This window comes from Pongo abelii, chromosome 9, assembly GCF_028885655.2.
Source record: "Pongo abelii isolate AG06213 chromosome 9, NHGRI_mPonAbe1-v2.0_pri, whole genome shotgun sequence".
In the NCBI taxonomy this organism is placed as follows: domain Eukaryota; kingdom Metazoa; phylum Chordata; class Mammalia; order Primates; family Hominidae; genus Pongo; species Pongo abelii.
In genome coordinates this window covers 71,322,344-71,350,081 of record NC_071994.2, presented here as the reverse complement: position 1 = coordinate 71,350,081, position 27,738 = coordinate 71,322,344, and the positions used below count along the sequence as shown (strand labels likewise).

Here is a 27,738-nt window from a genome sequence, read left to right as displayed (position 1 = left end):
CAAAGGATGCAAAAGAATGAGCTCTTTGTGTTGTAACTGCCGCAGGAGTGGCCATGCTAGGATTTTGGTGAATAAATCATGAGGGTTTTATGAACTCTTTACCCTCTCTTACCCATCTTCTTAGACACAGATGGGAAAACATGGCTCGGGAGGCAGAGACTTGGAGGAGGAGGAATTTAGTCCTTGGGGAAACCTGTCTTATTGTGCTCCAACAGGTAGGAAGTAGGGGTGTGAGGGATGAAGTAGTTTGAAACTAAGATAATAAATTCTCTAGAACCCAGAATCCAGGAATCTGGTATGTAAGTCTGACACACAGACATGGATGGAAATACAGAAAAAGAGATTATAGAGCAACTTCTTTATAATAACTCCAATGTTTTGAGTGCTTTCTGAGTGACCTAAATTACTGAAGTTTTATGTATTTTTTCTCATTCAATCATCTCCCTTAGATATGAAAAAGCAACTCTTCAGGTTAGAAACTATTATCCCCACTGTGTAGGGGAGAGACAGAGAAAGCCTTGCCCCAGATCTCATAGCCAGCCACATTTAAACCTCCTCTACCTGGTCTAATGTCTGTTTTCTAAATGACTCCTCTCTAGTCTCCACTTACACTGATGAATATGACTATACATATTGCAATTCTAAACAAGATTTTAGAAAATCAAGTTCAGTAAACTATTAACTTTTCTAAACGAACAAATATATTTATCTCTTAAGGAATGTGAAAAGAGTTGAATACAGACAAATCTACCAACCTTGTTTATTATATTGAGGTTGTGGATAAGTATAGGAATAAAGTCATTCAATTTGAATGCAAATTTGAATCCCAGCTCTGAAATTATGTACTAAGCTCTTCAAACTTTGACATTGTATACAATGGTGATAAGACAAGCATGGCTCCTGCCTTCAAAAAGATTTTATCCTAATTATGTGATTTTTAAAAGAAAATAGCTATCTCTAAATGTATTTGCTTAATTTCTAAGATATGTTGTTCAGCAGAGATGAGAGAAGAACAAACAGAGCATAGAAAGCCACACAAAATTATGTTGTAATGCTGTACAAATGAACTCATAAGTGTATGTATCCATAGATACAAATACATCCAATACATGTAAATATTTATATACTCAATAGATAAAAATACATAAGTATGTGTGTATATATTCTCATATTCTTACGTATAATCAATTTGCTTCTGGAAGGAGACACAAGTAATTTGTAATAGTTGGCCCTGGGAAGGACAAATGTGTGCTTGAAAGACAGAAATAGAATAGTATATTAGAGATTGCTAACTGCTTACTCAATATTATTATTATTATTCCTTAGTAACAAACATCATGATTTTATTGGAGTACCCACGTATACTGCAAAAATATGACACTTCCCAGACTCCAGATGTTAACTGATGTCATGTGGTGGAGCCTCCAAGAAGACTCTTTGATGTGAACTAACTCAGCTGAGAAATGAAGATTATATGCCCCACCATCTTCTAAACATAGCAAAGCAGAAATAGATAAACTGGGGCATTGATGTCTTTGTGATGAGCTGATTTTGGCTCTAGATGTCCACCCCTGAACTTCCTTTACATGAAGGAGAAGAAAATTCTAATTTGTTTAAGCCACTACTATTTGGGCTTTCTATTATGTGCAGTCAAAAATAATACTAACTGATACAGAGAATGAATTACTTTTAACAAATAACATTTTTAGCTTTTAAAATTTGAACCATGTGCATATATTATGTATTTTTAAATTATGTTTTAGATTTTACTATTTTGATGATAGAAATAAAATATAAAACACATAAATTCAGAAACCTTCGGTAATTATACAAAAGGAAATATACGAAATCCTGATGCGATGATCATTTCAGGTCAAGTGAGTCAAAAAGGCCTTAGCACAGAGAGATATGGAAACAAGAGCAGAAGCAGGGCAATCCAGGCAAGAGATGGCCTGAAGCAGGTTGGTGGCAGAGGAAATGAAAGGGAGTAAATGAATTTGGGGAAAACAGTCAAGCAGATATACTGGTGAAGAAGAAACAAAGAAATTAACATAGAAATCAAATATGATTCTTCCGATTCCATGTTGGGAAACTTAGTGGATATGGGCCCATTTACCTTAATGACATCATACAGTAAGATTTCCGAATAGTGTTGAATTTACATCTGAAGTTTGTGATGATATATTTAATGTGAAACTAATAACTTTATTAAGGGATTTTTTTCTGACAAGTTTCAAACTCTCACAGAGGAGACAGGTATTTGTATTCAAACAGAATTTGGGTGTTTTCAAATAATACAATGGAGGGAGCAAAAAAAGTTAGGCTATTTCCAGGAGAGTCAGTCATGAAATGGTGGGCCATACAATCTAAGCTAAGCAAGAAATAACTTCAAGACAAAAGAAGGATGAGTTGGCAGTCTTGACATTCAGCAATTGCAATTTTGCTAGGGATTCCTGAAAAATTGAGCCTGAAGTTAGAAAGTGTACAGTGTTTCAAATCTAAATTTTAGAGGGAACTAACCACAAAGATGAGATAAGTCAAAACTGGGAGTGTAAACAAGAAAGGTTAAATTTTGGGTACAGGCACACAAACATTTTCCAGTTTTACCAGCAATGGGACTCCCATTGCATTCTCATTTCATCCAATGACATTCTGATGAAAAATAAATGCATACCACAGAAATGAAAATTGACAAATGGGACCTAATTAAACTTAAGAGCTTCTGGACAGCAAAACAAACTATCAACAGGGTAAACAGACAACCTACAGAATGGGAGAAAATATTTGTGAACTATGCATCAGACACAGGTCTAATATCCAGCATCTATAAGGAACTTAAACAAATTAACAAGCAAAAAACAAAAACTCCATTAAAAAGTAGGCAAAGGACATGAACAGACACTATTCAAAAGAAAATGTGGCCAAAAAACATATGAAAAAAATGCTCAACATCACTAGTAATTAAAGAAATGCAAATAAAAACCACAATGAGATACCATCTCACACCCGTCAGAATGGCTATTATTAAAAAGTCAAAAAATAACAAATGCTGGTAAGGTTGTGGAGAAAAAGTGGAATGCTTATACACTACCAGTGGGAATGTAAATTAGTTCAGCCACTGTGGAAAGCAGTCGGGCAAATCCTCAAGGAACTTAAAACAGAACTACCACTTGACTCAGCAATCCCATTACTGGGTATAGAGCCAAAGGAATATATATATAGTTTTACCATAAAGACACATGCATTTGTATGTTCATTGCAGCACTATTCACAAGAGCAAAGATATGGAATCAACCTAGATGAGCATAAGTGGTAGACTGGATAAAGGAAATATGGTACATACACACCATGGAATACTACACAGCCATAAAAAAAACAAGATCCTGTCTTTTGTAGCAAGATGGAAGGAGCTGGAGGTTGTTATCCTGAGCAAACTAATGCAGGAACAGAAAACCAAACACCATATGTTCTCACTTATAAGTGGGAGCTAATTTGAGTACACATGGACACAAATAAGGGAACCACAGACTCCAGGGCCTACTTGATGACAGAGGTTGGGACGAGGGTGAAGATCACTGAGCTACCTATTGGGTATAATGCTTATTATCTGGTTAACAAAATGATCTGTACACCAAACTCCTTTGACATGTAATTTACCTATATAAAAAACCTGCACATGTACTCCTGAAACTAAAAGTTGAAAAACAAAAAAAAGAAAAGCATACAAATTAAGTAATTTATAATTATAGGAGGAACTACATACAGTACAATTACTTAATTTAAGGCAAATCTGAGGGGAGTTTGGAAGTGGTTTAAACTTCAGCAAATAATATATTCAGAAACAATTTTAGATCTGTTTTAATGCTTATCCTAAAGTATATCCCACTGGCTTTAGACAAATTATTTTGTTAGGTAATAATTTATTCAATGTCTTTGTTGTCTCATCTGATCCACCTATAGACATCAAAGCCTGGAAGATACCTGAACTAGAAAATGGGAAGAAAATTATTGTCCTGGTGGCTTTTGTAAATTTGTTTGTATTCGGTGTAATTGTAGTCACCTGCTGCTTCGGTGGAACTCCCTGTCCCTTTCTATTGTGCAGAAGGAATGGGCCCATCTGTAATAGATATGAAGAGGAAAACAAAGTGATAACAACTCAGTGGGCAAGCAGGGCAAGAGCTGTTTCTGCAGAGAGCTTAGTAGCACAGCCCTATTCACTTTTGCTGGGACGTATGCATCTGGGACATAATGGGGCTGTGCAGAGATAGCACTGGAACAGACTGATAACCAAAACTGAAATTTCAAAAGGGAGGCTACAATCGAGCCAATAAAAAGTGAAAGGGCTGCTTTATAGTTCCCAGTCCTCCCATTCTTATTTTTTTCTGTTTTCCACAGGTTCCAAGCTGAAGAGTTTTAAATGTGTCCATGAATTCATTCAGTTCTTGCATTTGTTTACTTATAAATACTGATGCATTTCTCTCATCAATCCAATATTCATCCTTTGAACTACCACTCTGAACAATACAGCACAATCAATAATTTTTAATTTTTTCTCTGATTACAAAATAATATGTCAATATCCTAAATGCAAATTACATAATATTGTATGTCATTGTATTATATATTGTATACAATTATAATATTGTATAGCCAACAAAATCCCACCAATCTTCACTTAAATACTTTAAACATAATTTTAAAATAATGGAGACTGATAATAAAATTCCAGTCTCCTCCACAGCTGGCTGTGTGAATTACTCATTTCCTATTGCCATTGGCATTCCCCTGTCTTGATAAATCTGCTCTGTCTAGGCAGTGGGCAATGTGAACCCACTGGGTGATTACAGATTTGGGGGCTTGTCTGGGATAGTCCTTGCGACTACCTGCCCATGGTTCCATAGTCTCCCCTCTGGCAACAGATCTAGAGGCCAGCCCAAGCAGCCGCCTAGTTCTCCTGGACTAGAGGCTGACTCTGGTACCATCTCTGCCAGCAGGGCACTGCTGACCCAATGTGTATGGATTTAATTGCAGTGGAAAAATAGTCCTGGGGAGATTTCCCATAACTGTAGCCCTATCACAGGTTGTCTGACTGTAGCCTCATGGTGGGGTGTCTGTAGCTCCATTGCAGTATGTCTGGGTTGGTGAGTATCCTAGGTGCTGCCAGTGCCTCCTTCCTTCTCCTGGTTCTGTAGCGCCATGGTGGTGTATCTGTCTGTAGCCCCATGGTAGGGTGTCTGTTTGTAGCTCCACCAGCTCCACCACTTGGTGTCTGTCTCGGTTTGGCTGTTTCAGGGGTCTTGTTTTGTCTGTAGCTCCATTGCTGGATGTCTGTCTCAATTCAGAACCTGGGGGGTTTCGGTTGGCTCTCCCTAACTAGGAAAAAGAGTCTTGGTTTGGGAGACTTCTCCTCGTTCAGGATTTTGGGGAGATTTCTTAAACAGAGAATAGCAGGATAGTTTGGAAGGGATACGCTTGGAGTTCTTGGTTAGGGATCTGATTTGGAAGGCCTTCTGTCTGTCTTGTCTTTGTATATGTGTATATATGTGGAGGGGACCTCAGAAGGAATTGCTGATGGAAGTTCAGCAGGCCTAACTCAGAAAACCCTCCTTATTGGTCTGGTCATATTTGTTGAGCCCTAAAGGAAGCTCAACAGACCTGTCTCAGGGTGACTATTTGCTCTGTGCCTTGCCCAGAGACTACCCATTGTGAGTTACCATTCAGAGGTCATCCCTTCTCACTTGGAGTAGACCAAAGACAACAGGGACCAACAGGAGAAAGTTTGAGCTTTGCCAGGCTGATATTGGGTGCTGAATGATGTGGCTAGTATCTGTTTTGTTATGTGTATTTTGCTGGAATTGAAAATGTTAATTCATTTCCCCATGTAGCCCATTGGGCAACATCTTGCAAAATTGAGAATCTTTTTTCCATGGCTTCATCAAACAGAATTTTCTTTTGTAAAGTGGCTTGACCCTCACAGATATGGCACAGATAGCAGGGTCATCAAAAGCTGCTCCATTCTTCTGGAAGCTACAGAGAAAGGGAACCCAGAAACCTGGTATGCTGGCAAAAAGGGTAAGAAATTCTTACCAGCCTAGTTTCTCGTCTCATTCTCTCCCTCTCTCGCTCTCTCTTTCTCTGTGTGTGTGTGTGTGTGTCTCTCTCTCTATCTCTCTCTGACTCTCTCTCTCTATTCTCTCTCTCTGACTCTCTCTGTGTGTGTGTGTGTGTGTGTGTGTGTAAATGGTAAACATCACTATTGGTCTTCTCTGCAAGAGTTTGACAGAAAAAAGGATTTGTGAGACTAGTCTTAGGCTATAGCAAATCTGGTACATGTTGTGCTAATAATTTTTCTTTCTGTAACGGAGACAGGGATATCACAGGATAGAATGTGGTTTTGAGATCCCTATAACCCTGCTTTCAAGCCAGGCCAGCAGGCTAATCATCTACAAACTTTGTTGCGTGTCCCTGAAACCAATACCAAATGAAATTTCTGTCTTGTTTTGTGTCCTTAAGATCTTAACCCTGGGACTATGTGGGGATACTTTCTGTTGGTCTCCACCATCTAGAGGACAGAAATTTAGGGGTTCACATTATAGTTAGCCCTAAAAATTATCTTGAGCAGTTAAAAACCTTTTCATGCTTGAAATTGGCTGCTCTAGGCTTCTGGAAAGAGCAATAGAAACTGCTCAATGCTGTGTAGCTCAGTAGCTGAGGCTTTATCTTTTGACAATCATGGCAAGGGTTCAATTCTTGGCTTCCGGAAGGATTCCTTCCTGGTTTGTTATTTGTGTAACTTTGCCATTAATTGAGGGTTTATTTTCCCCCATGGATAGCCTCTGATTTCCTGTCTTAAATTTTCCTTTCCCTGAACTACCCTTGGGGAGATTCTAAATCTTGTAAAAATAGAAACCACTTACTATCTCTTTGAGACATCTTATGCATCCATAGTTAAGTTAACCTTAGTTAAAACTTATTAATTAATTTCATGTGGGAAGTTACCTATGGTAGAATTCAAAAGCCAGAAATATTGGCTGTCCTAGCTAGAGTCTGGTAATAAAAGATTTAAAAGAATTTTTTTTTAAGAAAAAAATAGCTCCATGGCTAAAATCAGCTTAATTAAAAACAGATATCCAAGTTAAATGTATTTAAGAGGGCTTTATCTTTTTCCTCTTCCTGAATCATGTTCTTCTGAAAGTTTTTTTCTTCTCAGTAGACTGAATTGTTTTTCTCCATTTTGTCTTCTTCCCACTCTTGATGCCCACATGAGAGAACCTAAGATAAATTCTAACAGCCTGGTACTCCTGGAGGAAAGCAGAGGAGGCACCACAGACCCCATTCTAGGAAAAACCTCTGTTTTCCTCACAGAAGCCCAAGAATGGAAAGAGAATAGATCCCTCTCAAAATCTAAGACACTGTTCTGTTTTGCATTGTATTATCTGACAGTTTTGACTTTTGGGGGTATCAAAAATTGCTTTGCGTTACGGGAGAGCTTTTAGCCTTGGTGTGTAATAACTAAGTAGGAAATATACTTTAAGGGATGGCTAATGGCAGTTATGGAGAGATACTTGGCTCTTTACATGCCTGGATCAGAGAAGCTTGCCCTTGGCCACCTGGAAGATATGGAAACATCCCCACCTCCTACTGAGAGGTGAGACTCTCAGGGGAATGGGCTGATTACACAATGGACTGATTGGCTTTGGGTTGCCTTGCAATGAAATGCATGGTGAAAACACTGCACAGTTTGAATTGTCATTATCCAGTTTTAGAGACAAGGTCACTCTAGCTTCACAAAATAAGTTGGTAAAAATTTTCCATCTTTTTCTGTTATCTTGAAGAATGTATGAATGAAAGAGATGATCTATTTCTTAAAATTTTAGAACTCACCTATAAACCCATAGTGTACTGAAGCTTTTGTTGGGAAAAGGTCTTTAATTAATATTTCAAATTTTTAATGGTTATTTATATATTTGAGTTTTATTATCTGAAGCTACTGGTGATTTTTAAATTTGTAGTTTTTCAAATTCATTGACATAAAAGTTATTCAGAACATTATACAGAATTTTATTGTTTTCTTATATGTTTGTCTCTGTTAGTTGTATTTCCAACACCCATTCCATCTCACTATCATCCCCTCTCCATTTCTTCCTTGATAGAAGATATCTAATTTATTTCAGATATTTAGCCCTTCATGAAGTTCCCTCACACGCATATGCTAATCAGTGCATTGCTGAATACTCAAGGGGGAATTTCTATAAATCTTTGGGATTCTCTTTCTATGCAGTTTTCTCTTCCTCAATACTCCGCCTTGTGAACTCTAGCTTCCTTGGACTCCCTTCCCCTTCTCCTGGACATAGAAAGATTGCCAAGCTGCAGCTGAGCTTGCCCTCCCTTTGACATAGCCTGGAATCTCTCCCTAATGAATTGGAACAATCGCTTTCCAGTAAACAAGACTCACCTTTTTTGTTTCCTATCTCTTGGGGATCACTGTCCTCCATTGCCTGATGTCCAATGCCTTCAGAACCATTATTTCACATATTTTGTTCAGTTTTCTAGTTATTTCGAGTGACAGGGTAATCTAGCTCCTGTTACTTCATATTGATCAGCTAAAGTCCCTCTTGAGTATATAAAATCATGCTATACCAGCAGATCAAAGCACAATTTAACTCATCTCCTCACCGTGTTCATAGTTGGATTTATGGCTGCATAAGCCTCATCCTTCTCCACAGTCAAGAGAGATCAGGCCGGGCACAGTGGCTCACGCCTATAATCCCAGCACTTTGGAAGGCCGAGGTGGGTGGACCATCTGAGGTTGGGAGTTCTAGACCAGCCTGGCCAACATGGTGAAACCCCATCTCTACTAAAAATATAAAAAGTAGCCAGGCATGGTGGCATATGCCTGTAATCTTAGCTACTTGGGAGGCTGAGTCAGGAGAATCTCTTGAACCCGGGAGGCAGAAGTTGTGGTGGGCTAAGATCCAGCCATTGCATTCCAGCCTGGGCAATAAGAGTGAAACTCTGTCTAATAAAATAAAATAGAGTTCTATTTCACAGCTGATGCTTTCATACCTTAGAAGGACTATGCCTCACAATGGAGGAAAATATACGTCTGTAAGAACCTGAGGTCAGAATGATTTGGGGACTCCAAAATGTATCTAAAACATTTGATGAAAATAAATTTTAGGATAGGAAAAGGGCAGCAGCATCCAGAAATGGGAAATCAAATGAAATGCAACTAATGCAGGACCTTCAGGATTAAGAATGGCATTTGAATGTTTTTAAGTAAAAAGTCTGCCCAAACTTTCTTGTGTGTGCAATCAGATGTGTGACCAGAATTAACGAGACTATCTTAGGGAAGACCATGTAACTATAAACCTTTTCTCACGAAGCTAAGCAAGCACAACCTCCAGGTCAAAATTCCATAGAGTGAAAGCAAGGGCCAGCAAGGGCCACTACCTCCTTGCTGGGCTCATGGTTGGATTTGTGGCTGCATAAGCCTCATCCATCTCCACAGTTAGCAGAGATCTGTTCCCAGCTAAAGCTTTAAGCTTTAGTTCATCTACTATTTGCAATTTGACATTCAAAAGATATTTCACAGGACAAAGAAGATCATATTTGATGGAAACAAGAGATTAAATTATAGTGGCCCTTACTTTCACCCTATGGAATTTTGCAAATAAGAATTATCTCTGACTTTGTTTGGTTCTGGAGAGCCCAATCTCTGTCTTAGCCCATAAAAAAGGGAAGCTTATGCCAATATTTCTTGAATAACCAAAGAGTGAAGCTGACAAAACCCACAGAAGTGTCAGCATACAAACTTGAAAATGTAATCACCTTTCTCTTCCTCTCATCTACTCCGCACATCAAATTGATAACCAAGTTCTGCTCATCCTTTAAATAAATTTCTTTAAAATACTTTATAACCACTTTTTCATTCCTTTCACAATTAAAGGAATCAAGCAACTCCCCTGCTTCCCACCATTCACCAAGATATTGTTATACTCTAATGCCAGATAGCACATATCTATTCCATATTTGCAATTTGCAATTCAAAAGATATTTGATAGAACAAAGAAAATTATATTTGATGAAAACAAGGATTTAGTACCCTCCACATTTCTTTCATTATTTTTTCTTTCTTTCTTTTTTTTTTTTTTTGAGATGGAGTCTTGCTCTGTCACCCAGGCTGGAGTGCAGTGGTGCGATCTCAGCTCATTGCAACATCCACCTTTCAGGTTCAAGTGATTCTCCTGCCTCAGCTTCCTGAGTAGTTGGGACTACAGGTGCACACCACTACACACAGCTGATTTTTGTGTTTTTAGTAGAGACAGGGTTTCACCATGTTGGCCAGTGTTGTCTCGAACTCTTACCTTGGCCTCCCAAAGGGCTGGGATTACAGGCATGATCCACCATGCCTGGCCTATGTTTCAAATGCTTTTAATTTAATAATTTTGGGATCTACTCACTAGAACCAGTGTTTAAGGACCTCTTAATACAGTGGCCCTTGCTTTCAGCCTATGGAATTTTGCAAATAAGAATTATCCCTGACTTTTGGGTAAGGTTCTTAAACGATCCTGAACCTCAGTTCTCTATTACCCATGTAAATAATGACAGCGTTGTCTACCATCTACAATAATATGTTGTTTCTTCACCCATTCTCACCAGATTATGACATCCAGAAGTTTAACAATATGCCATACATACATTCCCCACACTCCAGGTTCTTGAGCTCCAAAGCATATGGGGTGTGGTTTTGAGTACACAGAATGCCCCCAAATCACCACAGTCAGTTTGACCACTTCCCACACTGCTGGTCTTCTCATTCCTACCTCTGCCACCTGGATCCTCAGTGTTCTGATCTTGTCATAAAGAATTTCAAGGTTTGTAAGCCTTCCACTGGGCATAAACTGGTACTATGATTAATATCTTTTGGTGACAGAAGCCTGGGCAGTCAGAAAAAGATTGTGGCAACATCTCTGGATTCTGTTCCTCTGTTTGGTTCTTTTTGAATCTGTAGGTGGAGGGTGATTAGAGAAGACCTATTGACAGCAACAAATTCATAAAAATGACGCAGAGATCCTGGCCTACAGAGCAGAGCCAGGGCTTCAATGCTGTCTAAGGAATTAATGCCCCACCACTCATCAGATGTGACCTTTGTCAGTATTTCTCACCAAATTTGTGTTTTCTAATATATAAAGTGGAATAATAATCCTACCCTGCAGAACTTCTGTGAGGATGAGATTGTTCAAATATGTAAATATCTAAACACAAAGTTAAATCTCTAAGAATGTTAGTTACATGAGCTAGGCAAATGAATTTACGTCAGGTACTAAGGAGCCCTCACTAATTCCTGATACTGGAGAGAGAGAAGTGGGTAGGAAATACTCAGCATTTAAGCATTAGTTTGTTGTCTGGAATCACAGCTCCTGAAATAGAAACAGTAATAGGTGCTTCTACGGAGAGTCCCTTCCGTGTTTTCAAAGGCCCCTCTGCAGCAACTTCTAAAATTCCTGCTTTAACTCTTTAGTTTGAAACCCACATACAATAGGGTTTAATGCAGGAGGACTAAAGGGATGAAGGACATTAAACAGGATCAGGATGTCCATGGGGACCTTCTTTCTGGCCACATTTGTCAACGCCACAACCAGCAGGTGCTGAAGAAGAGGATGAGGATAAAGTGGGAGCCACATGTGCTCAGGGCCTTCACTGCCACCCCCTCCACCTTGAATCTAAGCACAGCTCTTAGAATGAAGGTGTAAGAGAGGAAGATGAGGATGAAATCCGAGCCCAGCAAAGTCCAACCAGCCACAAATTGGTAGATTCTGTTAAGGGTGAAATTATCACAGGAGAGCCTGGACATAGACAGGTTGGCACAGATGCAGTTCTCAATGACATTTTTCCCACAGTAATGGAGTTAGGCAGAGAGAATGGGAACAGGTGAAAGCAGCAAAGCATTCTGCACCACAATGAAGACACTAGCTTTGGCCACAAATTGATTAGTGATGATGGACATGTACCGCAGTGGGTGGCAGATGGCCACATAATGATCATAGTCCTTGACCATGAATGTGCAGGACTCCATGGGGAGGAAACTGTTCATGACGAACATCTGAAGGAAGCAGGCAGGGAAGCTGATTGATCTAAGATCAAACCAGAAGATGGCCAGGACCTTGGGGATGACGGTGAGGCAGAGCACGATGTCCAGCAAGGAGAGGAGTCTGAGCAGGTAGTACAGGGGCTGGTGCAGAGAAGCCTCCATGTGGATGGTGATGGGGGTGGGTGTTGGCCCCCATGGCCAGGAGGAAGAGGAGGCTGAGGGGCAGGGACAGCCAGTGCTGCCAACCTGAAAGTTGGGGAAGCAGATGAGGAGGAATTCAGAGACTGGGACAGTGGAGTCATTGCTGGGTAATGTCATGAAATAAATTCTCAGTTGAGAAAATTTCACCTGGATTTTTGTATGATAAGACACATGAATTAGGTCAATGGAAAACAAAGTTGTCAAAATATTTGCTAACACTTTCTCATCCAGAAAATTGATGAGATACTGATAGGAGATATAGGTGAGAAATGGAAAAATGTATGATATACTCCCAATCCTATTACAAAGTAGAAGAAAATAAAGTTAAACACTGATTAAATATAAAAGAGAATCACTCAAACCTCTGTCATTCTGACTTCCTGTACTGCTGACATAACTCATCCTGGACATACTTAATCCAAGCCTGCACAAGTGCGATTCATTGTTTCTATAGAAAGTTAGGCTCAAAGACGGGCTGTTCTCATTAAAATGTGTAACTGCCAACCTCAAATGAGTACTTAATATACATATTACATATTCATCACAATAATCTTTTCTGGTTAATTCATTCCTCAACCCATTTCAAGCAACTTTTCAAATTATCAAAGTTCTCTTCAAATACAAAATCTCCTCCTCTCTCAGATAACTCTCTAAACACTTCATAAAGACAGCAGAAACATCAGATGCAAGTCCTCTACTTCTCAAGATAGATTCATAAACCCATCAACATCTACATCTTTGATCTCTTCATTGCATCAGTAGAATCAAGGATCTATCCCTCCTCCAAATAGCAATCCTTCACCTCACATTTGGATGCTATCTACCTTGACCTTAGGAACCTTAACTTACGAATCATCCTGCCCATTCCCTATGTATTCAACTTCTCCTAAATCCTTCCTATAAATATTCAAAATTTCCAAGTCTTTCATATCCTAATTATTTTCTTTATCTGTCCGCCATCTCCATTTAGTATAAAAACCATGATTTTATTTTGGGGGGAAATATACTAAATCTCTTTCTTCTTCTTCTTTCACACCCAAACTTAAGGGTTCAAAAGAGGCAAAGGACATCTAAAAGGGGACAAGTGACTGTTGGCTTCAGTAGTCCAATTGAGAAGTGATCAGCAAGTGAATAAATGGCTCTGAGATGGCTCTGAGGATGAGGGAAAGGGGCATATCTTAGAGGTATAAATATGACAGACAGCGATTAGACTACTTGTATAGAAGAAAAGAGGGTAGGATTCTAAAACTTCACTGTCCAATCTGACTTAAATGACTAAGTAAATTTCACAAGACAAAAAAATAGGCTTTGAAAAGATTTGATGTATGTTGCAGATGTAGAAATTATGGAACCAATTTTGATATGTTCAGCTTATTGGGTCTATAAACTCCAATTTTGATATGTTCAGCTTATTGGATCTATAAACTATCACAATATATATGACATTAAATGTTGTAGAAAGTAATTTGATTTCATGTGATAGCTCAAAGATAGAGAATTGGAAATCATCAGCACATCGTGTATAGTTCAAAGTATAGAACTGAATAAATTACTTAAGGGAAAAATGTAAATTTAAAATAAAACATGATAAAGAAATTCTATGAAACACCTACCCTCAATCTTAGGACCAGAAGAGGTAAAGAGATTGCAAGGAAACTGAAAAGGAATGAACAGAGACATAATTGAAAATCCAATGGAGTGGACAGACAAGCTCACATAAAGAATTTCAGCAATGTGAGAAAGAGATTACTCATTGCATTTGGCAATTAGGTAATCATCGGTGATCCTAGCAAACAGTTTCATGTGAAGAGAGAAATAGAATGTGGGAGGACAAGGAGACAGCAGTCCTGGAGTGAAGAAACACAGGGAGGACTGATCACCTTGTCAGAGATTCTTCACTTCAGCAAACAGCTTCACACGAAGGGAAAACTGAATGCACAGGTAGAAGTGCCTATGTTAAAAAGAGGATTGTGTTGAATTTTTTTACATAAAAGAAATTTGAATATGTTTAAGGGGCTAAAGACTTTAGAAAGAAAAATATAAATGATAAAAAGAAAGATAATTAAAGGACCAGCCCTTGGGGAAACAACTACTATTACTACTTAATACAGTATAAAACACGTCACTGGCCTCTGTCCTCATCTCTTTCCCCAATCCACTATAAAATCACTAAAGTACGTGTGATATATTTTCCATCTTTTTATCCCATGCTGTGTTTACAGTACCTAGCACTGAATAATTTTTTTTTTTTAAGACAAAGTCTCACTCTATCACCCAGGCTAGAGTGCAGTGACATGATCTTGGCTCACTGCAACTTCTGCCCCCTGGGTTCAAGCAATTATCCTGCCTCAGCCTCCCGAGTAACTGGGATTACAGGTGCATGCCACCACACCTGGCTAATTTTTGTATTTTTAGTAGAGATAGGGTTATACCATGTTGGTAAGGCTGGTCTCAAACTCCTGACCTCAAGTGATCTGCCCATCTCAGCCCCCCAAACTGCTGGGGATTACAAGAGTGAACCACCACGCCCAGCCAATAAATTCTTAATAAATGCTAGTGAGCTAAATATTTCAAGTTTAGAGTTTTGAGTTTTCCAAGTCTGTCATATCTTAATTATTTTCTTTATCTATCCCACATCCCCATTTAGTATAAAGACCATGATTTTATTTATTGGGGGAAATATACTAAATATCTCTCTTCTTCCTCTTTCACACCCAAACTTAAGGGACCAAAAGAGGCAAAGTACATCTAAAAGGGGACAAGTGACTGTTGGCTTGATTCAAAAAAGATTCAAATAATTCAAAAAAGAAAAAATTAACGTGAAAACATTAACCAAAGTAACCAAGGGAACTGATGGAGGAATTGAGGTGAACCACAAGAAAAAACTCAAAATATACATAAGAGCTGAGCAAGCTGTGAGCCAGAGGTAGTGACAGCAATGGCACAAATTTCCAGTGGAAGCTTGAGGATCTTAAACAAGTCATTCCATTTTAGGGCCCTGTGGCCCCAAAAGCCCAAATCTTGGTGGAAGGGATATCCTTGATTCAGTCCTCTGATCTACTGAGTATTTTTTCTTTATATGTACAGCACCACCAAACTACCTTCTTTATGAAAAAGAATACCTTAGACATCTTGCAGTCCTTCACTGCAGACAATATCCCCTCACTCTGCAATATCCTTATTTCTCACCCTCTGCTCATTCTCTTTTCTTTAGTCCACTATCTCTGAAAGATTCTTCCCTTGACTTGTTCTTTTTCCAGTTTTTTATGTGTAGTCCCCATTTATGATTGTGCTTTACAATTCGCAGACTCTGATCCATCCTCTTCAAGTCCTCATTCCTTCCTCACATAGTGGGGAATTACTCTAGTTAAGCTCATCCTCTGCTACATGGCTTTTATTAAGATCACGCATAATATAAAGGATAAGAGAAGGGATACAAAACGGAATAGGAGTAGAGAAAAAGTGGTCAGATACCTGGATGTATTGTCAGGTGGCAGTATAGACAAGAATATCAGTCAAATTTTGATGTAATATGTTAATGAGAAATATTAGAAAGGAATACTCTACTAACAGAAGTAACAGTGATCAGAGGAAAATAACTTCTATTTCATGTTGCCCTTTTTCAACCATGCTTAGAATATTGTGTCCAGTTCAATGCACTCTGATTTAAGGACCAATTTTAAAACTGTACCACCTAGAAAAAGTGCCCAGGATAAAGAAGACATTAAAAACTCATTATGAGAAACATTTCAATAAATGTAGATGTTTTAACTAAGTGAAACCTTCCAAATATATGACTGACCTTTAAGGGGAAGAGGAGAAAACTAGGGCCATCAGGAGAAAATCACAGGGAAGTCTGTTCCTGCTGGCTATAAATCATGTCTAATAATCAGAGGAAGTTTTCTCTCCCATTAACACTGGAACATGTTGGGAGAAGGCAATGAGTACATTTCCTCACCAGCTCTTGCGCTGAGCCTCAAGGACCTGGGTGCCCTGTGCCATATTAAACTCAAAATGCTATCCCAGAACCATTCTTTCCCTCTCAAATCCCTAGAATGCTTTTCTGGGCACACTTGCATAAAGTTCTCAGCCACAGAACACATGGCAATACTAATGGGATTGCTGAGACTATAAAAGGGCCTTCCAGGAGGAATACAGGATTTTAAATATTCGTGTATCCAGTAACACAGTTCCTGGACTTTTTTTCTTTTTTCATGGGAGCCAGTATAAGCATGAGGAGAAAATTTTCTCATCTCAGTCCTCTGGCGACCTAGTATGTACTGGCCCAATGCAGCGATGCTCCCCTCCCTTAGCCCTGGAACTCACAGACGATGCAACAGATTGGGTCCTGCTTGAGGAGTCAGCTGACTGCATCCAGTAACCAGAGCTGATACTGCTTCAGAAGCTAAAGGATTTTATGATGGACAGTCAGTTTGTCACACTGTCCCACCCTCTTCAACAAGCTAGCTGAATGCAGTAGTTTGGGAGGCTGGCACCCAGCAGCTGATGAGCTGGCTCTCTTGAGGGGAACTTCCTCTTAGCTTATATTAAGGGGCTACTGAGTGCCTGTGGTTGAGATGCAGGGAACAGGACTTTATCTGGTTAAAATTCAAATCTGTATCTATCTGTTTGACTACACAGACCATTCTCTTAAACATTTCCTTATTCTACTTTCGACATCTTGAAATGTTATATGGATAGATTTCCTTATATTAAATCTTTTCGGATTTTGTATTTTTGTTTGTTTGTTTTTTGAGACAGAATCTCCCTCTGTCACCCAGGCTGGAGTGCAATGGCGTGATCTCTGCTCGCTGCAACCTCTGCTTCCTGGGTTCAAACGATTTTCCTCCCTCAGCCTCCTGAGTAGCTGGGATTACAGGTGCCCACCACCACGCCTGGCTAATTTTTGTATTTTTGGTAGAGATGGGGTTTTGCCATTTTGGCCAGGTTGGTTTCAAACTCCTGACCTCAGGTGATCCGCCTGCCTCGCAAAGTGCTGGGATTACAGGCATGAGCCACTGCACCCAGCCAGAATTTTTAATATAACTATACAACTCCCTTCTTTTTACAGAATCCTGAACTCAACTCTGCTATTTGATCTCTGCATGAATTTTGATAGCTAACTTACTATACATAAATCTCATTCAATAAATATTTATTCATTATTATCAACTACATGTCCAGAACAAGATTAGTCACAGGAATAAAAGGTGACTAAAGTAGTTACAGTCCTTGCCCTCATCAAAATTTTATTACAGTAATTGCATTACATTATGATATCAGTAGTTTCTCATTGTTCATAAAACAAAACCAACTTTCCTACTAGGGACTACTCAAAACTATACATGAACGAGACTGTAAGCTTCATGAGGATTAGATCCATATCAATTTTGTTCCCCATTGACATGGTGTCTAGTACAATGTTTACAATGCAGTAGAATCAATACACTTCTACCTAATTAATTATTCAAGATCATATATCTATCTCTCTCTTACCTCTCCAGTTTATTCAGAACCACTTTTTCAGTGAATGATTATTTCTACCATAGTCCTTGCTTAATGCCTTTTCAGGATTTGTGATTATGAAGTTAAACTGAAGCCAATCACTTCATTATGTGATTTTTTTCTTTACTTCCTAGGTCCAACCTTAGAAAAGGCAAACAGTTAAGTTTAACCCAGTGTGCTGTTTATTTATTACTTGACTACAAATCCATTTTCTTCTCTTATCTGCTCCGTGCTTAAGGAGGCTGATCTCTGTGGCCTGCTTCAGCTGGGCTTTCTAACATGACTCCCTGGCTTCCAGTTCAAACAATAGGGGCCACCTGAAAGGGATCAAAATATGGAAAGAGAAAGAGAGACCCCTTTGTTTTTATGCAGTTCTGTCAGTGGCTGTGTTTCTCTATAGCCAGAAATTCTACTGGGAAGCATCTCTTACACAGCTCCAGGGCTCCCCAGGTTTAAGGAATGTTGATGCCTCTCCTTGCCCTTTAGGTCTGGAGGTGCTTCCTGCTCTTGCTAGCTCCTAGATGTTTCTTGTTGGTTTCCTTGACCCTCCCGTCACCTCTACAAATTATCCCTTTATTAAGCTCCTTTTCATGAAATCCTTTTCTTGTATTCCTTCTTTCCTGCTTAAATCATAAATGATACAGTAATTGGTAACAGAAGGGGACTCAATACCAAACCCTCAAAATGGGATGCTAGGACTGGGTTATTTACATATTTGGTGATCATGTGGAAAACCTACTTACCAGAGCAAAATGAAACATTAAAATGCAGCATGGAGTGGCATCTTGATAATGCAAATTATCAACAGTGTGTATAGGAGGCAGGCTAGTGGAGGGCAAGGACCTATGGTGAGAAAGACTGTAGGCTGTCTGGATTAAAATCCCAGCACCATCACTTACTAGCTGCATTACTTTGGACAGATCACTTTCCCTGTCTGGGTCTCAGTTTCTGTATTTAACACGAAGATAATAATAGTGACCTATCTTGTAGATTGCTTGTGAAGATTAAAAGAGTCTATATATATATAAATAGCACTTACAACAGTGCTGTTCTCATAGGAAGCACTATATGAGCTAGCTATTATCAATTGCACTATCTTATATGTAATTCATGTTAATTCCTTTGTGTCCTCATCTTTTCTTTTGGGTAGAGACTCCTCACACATGCTTCAGACTTTTCTCCAGTTTGGAACTAACTAAAAAATATAAAGTTCTATCTCTAATGCCTATTTCTTCCACGAATATGTGGGTTTTTTTCTCATTATACTGTCATCAGCATAGAGAGAGCTCACATTGGGCTTTTCAGATAACATTTGCTGGAAATACGATTCAAAGCCTGGAGCCTGAGGCTGCTAGGAGTCCATATCAGAGAGCCCTTTAAGGCCAGGACCTGAGAAAGAAGACATTCTTAGTGGATAAAAATAGAGGAATTCCAGAAAATGAATATGATTGGGATACCTGTTGTCTTGGATTTGGCGCTAAATTAGAGAATAAGAGAGAGAGAGGTAGGGAAGGAGGGAGGGAGGGGAAACATGGAAAAGGGAAGGAAATGATAAGGGAAGGGGAGAGGAGAGAAGAGGAGAAAAGGAAAGAGGAGAGGAGGAGAGGAGAGACTACCCCTTGAGAATTCCTAATCACAAGTCTGCACTTACGGTGTTTGATGGCTGGAATTCACATAACATGTGTGTCCTAATAGCTCATAAGTAAAGTACTGTTTTACTGGTTTAAAGTTACTTGTCACATTTCTTTTACTATCATTTTAATGTCTAGTAAGATCTGTAGTAGTAACTCCTTTTTAAATCATCATTTTGATTCTTGGTGTTTCTTTCTTTCTTCTTGATAGGTCTTACTGGGGCTTTATCAACTTTATTAATCTTTCCCAAAAACCAAATTAAAGATTTGTTGATTTTATCTATTGTTTCTGTTTTCTATTTTATTTATTCTGCTCTTGTCTTTATTAATTCCCTACTCTTGTTTACCTTGGGTTTAATTTATTGTTTCTTTTTTAAATTATTAAGTTTTCAACTTAGGTAATTAATTTTAAATCTTTATTCTTTTCTAACATAAGCATTTAAATTTATAAATGTCGTTCTATTTTCTCTTTAGCTGCATCCTGCAACTTTTGCTATATGTCATTATCAATCAGTTTGAAATATTTTCTAACTTTCCCTCTGATTTATTATTTGATCCATGGATTATTTATATATATTTTGTTTAGTTTCCAAATGTTTAGGGCTTTTCATGCCATCTTGTTTTTACAGTTGTTCAGTTTAATTCTGCATTGGTAAGACAATATATTCTGTAACATTTCACTCCTTTGGAGTTTATTGAGATATGATTTATGAGCAAACACACACAAAAATGCCCCACCCACTCCTTGTGGCTTTCCAAGTCCCCATGTGACATTATCAACAGGCTGTAAGTTCCCTCACCCAAAGGATGAGAAAGAACCCACATTCTGCAAGTTAGGGAAGAATCTCATTTCCTCCACTTTACACTTCCACGGAGGAAGGCTTTTCTCACCACAAGGGGAAACATGGGAATGAATACTTCTCTTTCCTCTCCTCTTCTCCCCTCCTTTGCTTGCTTTTACATATGGAAAGAAGGATCACTAATACAATTGAAGAGATTGTTGGGAGCAATGGCTGCAATGGTATGAAACATGCTCTACCTGTTTCACTGCCTGCCTCATGGATATGTAAGGATGGCAGTGGACTCTTTTGCTTTATACTCGAATACCATAACCTCACCTGCAAAAAAGCCCATGATTTGCCTTCTGGGGAGAGAAACCTAGAAGACAGCCATGCTCTGTTTTGCATTTTACGTTCTGCTAGGGGTTCTGTTTATGGGGTCCTATAGTCCTCCATGCAGATGGCTGGCAAATTATACTTGGAGCCTAATTTTCCAGGTCAAATCTCCTCATGGGTAGGGGAAGGGAGTAGGAAGAAATCTCAAGATCTAGAATTAAGGGAAGGGAATTGAGGGTCTCTTGTTTGTCCCCTGGTCCCACTTGTATTTTCCAACCATGAATAACCAGACAATCCTGGATATGGAAGTTACTGGGTTCTAATTTTTATGATTTTGACCCCTATTTAATTCCTTGTGGACATTTGCTGCTGCTAAGAGTGTAAATGGGCTAGCGAGAAATCTGCACTTTTAATCTCTGACAGCACTCCTGAACTTCTTCCTCTCAAAAACGTACCCTGTCTCCTCCAGGTGGAGAAGGATCTAATTTTAGAATGGGAGATCTGTTCCCCTAGTCCTACATGGAAAATGACACTAAAAATTATTAAAAGGAAAAAATGAGCACTTACTGCAGAGGTATCAATTTTGTGTATTCATTGATTACAATATTTCTTATCACAAATAATTATTGAGGGTGTATATTGTGTTGGAAAATGACAGGCACTTGGTAATGAGAAGTACATGGAAGACATAAGAATCCTACCCCCCTGAAGCCTACAATCTAGCACGAAAGATATACACAGCACAAGTAATATCATAAATTTTACTAGAATTGTAATCATTCCAATTCAAGACATTGGACTGCAAACATTGTTTACTTCCTCTCTCTCTCCCAGTGTACCCATTAAATTGCTAAAGAAATATAAAAATGAAAATAATGCAATAACAATACTAGAATATGAGCAAATATACTTGGATTGCATCATAAACTTTGAGAAATTTTTGGAATTCATAAATCAGACTAAATTGGATTCATAAAAAAACTGGAATGCAAAAACCTGCAAACCAATGTGTAGTTATGTATATGTGAAGGGTAGGAACTATAGGGGAAGAGGAATTGGAAAAGTTAAAGCTTGATGCAGAGCTGGGAAATGTTCTCATTAAGAGATTCAGGGTGCAAACCTCATCATTACACAATATATCCCTGTATCAAACCTGCATATGTAACCTCTGAATCTATTTTTAAAATCTAAAAATTTTAAGAGATCCCAAGGGATACTCCAAGTTTAAAATCAATAAAATGATAACGGTAATTGAAAGCAATTAATTAGTGCATTGATTAGTTTATTGTTATTCTACTTCCGGAGCAATTGGGTCAGTTTAGTATGAAACCTGGCTCCCTACAAAATGAAAGAGGCGACTTTGTATCTTCAAACCCTGTAATTGCAGTGGGGCAGATGTAATCAGAGGCAATTACAAGGTAACTTTGGTTCTCCAAGTTACAAATAGAGAAAAGGTATGGAGAGGCAGCTCCACAGGTCAGCAAACTATACCAGATTATCTCTGACAGCAGATATAAAAGCTTCTCTACTTCAGCAAAAGATGAGGGAATGCAGCTCATCTTTCATTTTCCTCTTGACAGCCTGAGGGGAATTCTGTTAGTAAATCCCTGTACAATGACCTACAAAGTCCTACAATTGGGGCACAAGAGCAGTGACCTTCACAGGCTCTGAGAAAACTCACAGCAAGGACTCAACCATTTAATTCTCATCTACAAACAAATAAGAGTAAAAATCTACAAATAATTGAGAAAAACTAGTATCATGTGAAGAAAGGACCAGGCTGAACAAGCGGAAAAACTCATCCCTTAAAGAAAAGAGTAAATGCAAGAAAAAAGTCATTTATAATATGCATAATAATATTTTATAAATGTCCCAATTTATGCATTTTGATATGGCAGAAAAGTAAAGGAATCTAAATCATCATAAGACACAAAAAGGTTAATCTAAAGGGTTAACACTAGCATTTAGCTGAATGGCCGTACCGTGTAAATGTGCTGCCAGCACAAACTTAGAGGTTTGGAAGACACTCTAAACCTAAAACCAAGCAGAGGGTGGGACTTTCCATTGCCATTCCAGAGAATGTTGCATAGTCTATCACTGGGCAATGGCAGGAAAGATGACACATCCAGAGCTGTCATCCATTTCTACTGTCCTCAAGTCTTTCTGACACAGGAGTAGGAAAATGTTGGAATCAGGAGCAAAAGAAAGAATGGAAAAACTATTCACAAATTCAGGTATCCAGATACATCCCAATAAGTTGTGAAGCCAGGTGCCTCTGGATATTCTTTGCTGTGAGATAAGTGACACCAGAAGGACTACTCGCTGTGAAAATCACCCCATCCATACAATCTGCACCAGCCATGAGTTCCTGGCTATGTCATTGGCAGGTGCCTCTGAAGGAAACAATGAGAATATGTTCAGATCAATCCTTTTGTGTAAACACCCTGAGCACTCGCTGGCGGATCTTCTGGGTCTTCACCCCATAGACAAGAGGATTGAGTGCAGGTGGCACAAGGAGATACAGTATGGCCAGAAGAACATGGACATGATGGGGTACATGGTGACCAAAGCGGTGAGTGAGGAAGGAGAACATTCCAGGGATATAGAAGACCAGGATGACACAAACATGAGAGCCGCATGTGCTAAAGACCTTAAGTTGGGCCTCATTTCCTGGTACCTTTAGCACTGCCTGGAGAATGTGGACATAGGAAACACCAATGGCCAGGACATCCAGCCCGACCACAAGCAAGGCCACAGTCAGCCCATAAGCTCGATTGACTGTGGTTTCTGAGCAGGCAAGTTTCACAACAGCCATGTGTTCACAATAGGCATGGCCTATGACGGTGGCTTGGCAGAAGATAAGTTTTCGCAACAGAATGGGGAAGGGGATGATAAGTAGTAATCCCCGCACCAGCACCACCATTCCGATGCGCCCTATGACTCCTAGATGCAGGATCGTGGAATGGTGCAAGGGGTGACAAATGGCTACATAGCGATCCAGAGCCATGGCCCCAAGTACCCCTGACTCCATGGAGGAGAATGCATGGATGAAGAACATCTGGATCAGGCAGACAGTGTACCCAATCTCGTGGGCATGAACCAGGAGCACTGCAAGGGCTTTGGGTGCAGTGGAGGAGGCCAGAACCAGGTCGATGGCAGCTAGCATGGACAGGAAGAGGTACATAGGTTGGTGCAAGGATGGGTCCATCCAGATGATGAAGAGAATTGTAACATTGCCCACTAGAGCAAGGAGGTAAAGGATGCCCAGGGGCAGTGCGATCCAGTGCTGGCTTTCCTCTAAACCCGGAATTCCTACCAGGAAAAAAGAAGGCTGTGGTAGCCTCCAGCTGGAATTGCTAAGGGCCATTATCAATGACTTGAGGAGGAAAGAGAAAAAAGAATCCAAAGTCATGATTTCTGCATTTCTGGTACATTATCACATAGTCCAGATCACATTGTCTACCGTCTTCATGAGAAGAATAGAGTGACTAAAACTGCAACCAAAAGGAATAAAGTTAGATACAAGAAAGAAAATCTTTGGTGGAGATAAATATTTTTACAGGTGAGACATCCACATGTCTGAATTAGAATAGGTCTAGGTTTTTTTAGAGATAAGAGTAAACATACACTGTTTTGGGAGAGATGCATAAGTTTTAACCATTCAGTTGCTTATGTTTTGAAGCTGTCAACTTCAAAGGGTTCTCTTTATTAGCCTCTTGGTGTTACTGAACACAGTAAATTAAACTGTTGTTTTTGAAATTAGCCTCCCTCAGTTTCCATGACATGGCACTCTAGTGCCTCAGTCCCACCATTTTCTCCATCTCATTATGTTGTTGATTCCAGGGATCCATCCTCTCCTCTTTTCCCTATTCAGTACATTATCTCTGAATTGACCTCATCCACTTTCATGGTTTTAACTATCTACTTTTATTTCTTTCAAATCTATGTTTCTAAGTCAAATATCTTTCTGAAAAACAAATCATTCTTTCCATTTGCTTCCTGAATAGCTATACTATAGCCTCAACATATTCAAAACTAAATTAATTCATCTATCCTTCTTAAATCTGTTCTACCTACTTTTGGCAATATTTTTATGAATTACATTACTATCCATCTACCAAACCCAATCTAGAAACTTGGAAACTATCTCTACTTATTCTTATCTTTCATCCCTTTTCCCCATTCGCCAATTCCTGTTAACTGCATTTTTAACACATAGCTGTTATATCCACTCCTGTTTTCAACCCCCAGTGTCAAACATCCAACTTCTCTCACCTGTACTGTTTCATTACATCTCTCTGCCTTTGCTATAAACATCTTCCCAATTCACTCTCAACCTTAAAGTCAGGTTTTTCCTAAAATGCAGATGTCATTATGTCATGCCTATGGCTAAAATCCTTCAGTGAATCTATTGCATGGAATAAAATCATACTCTTAAGACTGCGTTAAAGGTTTTCAACGGTTATCTATTGTGTATTACTTTGGTCTTACAGTTAACATATTTCTACATGTATGTTTTACTAAACCATTCCAACATTCTTGGAGTTATATGACTAAACTATCCTATTTTACATATGCTTTTTGTGTAGTCTTTCTTCCATTTCCTCTATCTGAATTGGTCTTCCTCACTCTTGAAAATTTAGAGTCTACTCTCTTCTGCTGCTCAAAAGGACTCATTGACTGTGTTAGGTCAAGAGTGATTATGTCAGGAGCACTGTATGTTATGATCCTTCTTTGTTCATCCATAACTCTCTGACTTATCTCCATCATAGAAATCCTGTCAGCATCTTAATGGCTTGTTTTAAAGAACTGTATCTCATTTCATGATTATAAGCTAGCATGGATGCTTCACAATGCAGTGTGATAAATACAAGCTTTGCGGGCAAAGTTTGTTGAAATTCTGTCCATTTCATGTTCTAGGAATAAAATCTTGCTAGGCTTCTAAAACTCTCTAAGTCTTAATTTCCTTATTTCATATTAGAATAAATAATATTAATCTTACATACCACAAATTTTAACTAATATATGTAAAGTCTTGATATATAGGTTACTTTATAAAGTATAGTCTATAAATTATAGTTATCTTTTTTAACGTTACTAATAAAAGATGGCTATGAGCTCTTAGTCATCTTTTATTAAGTTGGTACAAAAGTAATTGTGATTTTTGCCATTGAAAGTAATGGCAAATATTAATAGCAATATTATTAATGTTTAAAAAGATAACTATAATTATCTTTCCTTTCTTCTTTGTCTTCATGACTCTGCTTCTCTGTTTCAAACTTTTGATACGTTTACCTCTCATTGTGATGTTATAGCAATCCAGTGTCTCTGACACCCCATGTTAACATGAACTATTGAATAAACAGCTGTCTGTTTAACCTTCTCCATGGGATTCACCCCTCAAGTATTAAAATAAAAAACTTGCAACTGGTTACATTTGTGTCTGTATGTTTATCTTAAAAGACAGATGTAGTCTGAAACAACTATATTTTTCTTTGTTGGGGTGGTGGTTCATGTACATGTACATATGAAGATTTTTAAAAGTCAAGAATGACTCAGTTCTTGTGGATTATGCATCTATAGATCACTTAGTGTGTCTTTTTTTACAAATCAATAATGTTTGGGAACTATCATATTGCCCCCAAACTCTCAATATAACAACTATAAATTCTGAAATTCCAGGTGGGCATATGTCTCCCAGCCTTTGTCTTTCTTCAAGGGTCAACTTAAAATAATGATAACATTTTTATTGAGACTTCCAGGGGAATCTCATACTCTTGCAAAAAAAACAAAAAAAAATCACCTTTCAGTGCTTAATATTCCACATACTGAGGAAGTTAATTCTCTTTCTTAGCTACTTCCCTTCTGTTACAACCACCAGCTCATTTCTCATTTTATAGCTGAGAAGTTGGAGAACAGGTATGTGTTTGTGGAAGGCACCCGTGGCTTTAATAGAAGCAGTGTGCATAAAGCAGTGAGACTGAAACCGTACTACAGAAGGTGAAGCAGAGGGGCAGAGACACGAGCCTGAATATAATCTGCTTCTTTTTTATGCTGCATGGCTTGTGAGACTAGAGCAAAAGCCTACATCTGCTTATTAAGCGCTAATTATTAAAGTAAATAGGAGATCCCTCTGTGATTCTTAGAAGAAAAGCAGAAGGGACTTTATTCCCAAGAACCTAAAAGTGAAGCTCTATTTAGTTCTCTAGCCAGAAAGCAGGGGACAATTAGCAAACAGCTGATGCTGTTGAACTAGTACTTATTCATCCATGTTCAATCTAAGCAACCTATCTTCTGTGAAGTTGTGCTTGAATTCCGTAAGACAGCATAATGTGTCTCCTTTTCTTTCCTTTTGTGATGTCTTTACTACTTTGTCATTGCACTGATGACCTTGCACTTTAAAAAGCAGGGACTATGCCTTGCTTATTGCAGCAGCCCCAGGGCAAGCTCCACAAGCACCTAGAATCCAGTCGGTAATCGGGAATGTTGGCTGAATAAATATCTATATGATTAGATTAAATAATAAATAAATAAGTGTATGAGTGTCTTAAAAGGCTGAAGATTCTGAAAATTCGATAAGGCAGAGACTGAATTTAAGTAAAGGAATAATGTAGCAGACACTGGATTGCCATCTGAGGGGATTACTGATTGAGTGTCGACAGTCCTCACCTTAAGTGATGCTCTGGGTGCTTCATGGCAGAAAGATCCCTGCTGATTCATCACTATTCTGCATGCAAAGAAGTGATAAAGAAATCCTAGATGTGTCAGAAATAAGGGGATTCCTGTGGTCACTGGTAGTCACTTCTGCTCCTAGCAGGCAGGGGGGCCTCTATGGTATGTGACTTGTCTCTCTCTCTCTTTAATCTCCTTCTCAGCAGTGACCTGGACTCTATGATAGTCAGGAGGAAAGGAGGCAAGAACTTAGACAGAAAAATGGCAGTGGAGGGTGCAGAAATAGTGGGTCCATGGTAATGATCTAATAAGAGAGGAAGATACAGAAACCAAGCACTATGAGGCAGAGCTTCACTGCACAAATTGGAGACACATAGATAATAAATAAAGTAAGCCTGGCAAAGGGCACTGTCCTTCTGGTCTCTGGGTTGTCTTTGAGGATGTGCCCTTTAAAGTCTTGGGTCAGCCTGGAGGGAGACTCAGCAATACAAAGAGATCTAGGAAAGGGAGAAAATTCCCA

General features: G+C 38.8%; 1 protein-coding gene, 1 long non-coding RNA gene and 1 pseudogene across 4 annotated transcripts in view; all 3 read right to left on the bottom strand.

The window, feature by feature from the left end:
* The window catches only part of LOC134762118 (uncharacterized), a 122,471-nt gene that overhangs the window by 44,733 nt on the left and 50,000 nt on the right, over window positions 1-27,738 (bottom strand). The window lies entirely within an intron of this gene.
* Window positions 11,475-12,412, bottom strand: LOC100452754 (olfactory receptor 56A1-like; annotated as a pseudogene).
* On the bottom strand, window positions 22,787-24,513 carry LOC100449785 (putative olfactory receptor 52L2). The gene has a single exon (XM_002822103.4). The coding sequence runs from the start codon at window positions 23,956-23,958 to the stop codon at window positions 22,969-22,971; it is 990 nt and encodes a 329-aa protein (XP_002822149.3). The 5' UTR covers window positions 23,959-24,513; the 3' UTR covers window positions 22,787-22,968.

Coding starts and splice junctions, on each gene's coding strand:
- LOC100449785 (XM_002822103.4), bottom strand. CDS start 23,958: ATGACTTTGGATTCTTTTTTCTCTTTCCTCCTCAAGTCATTGATAATG.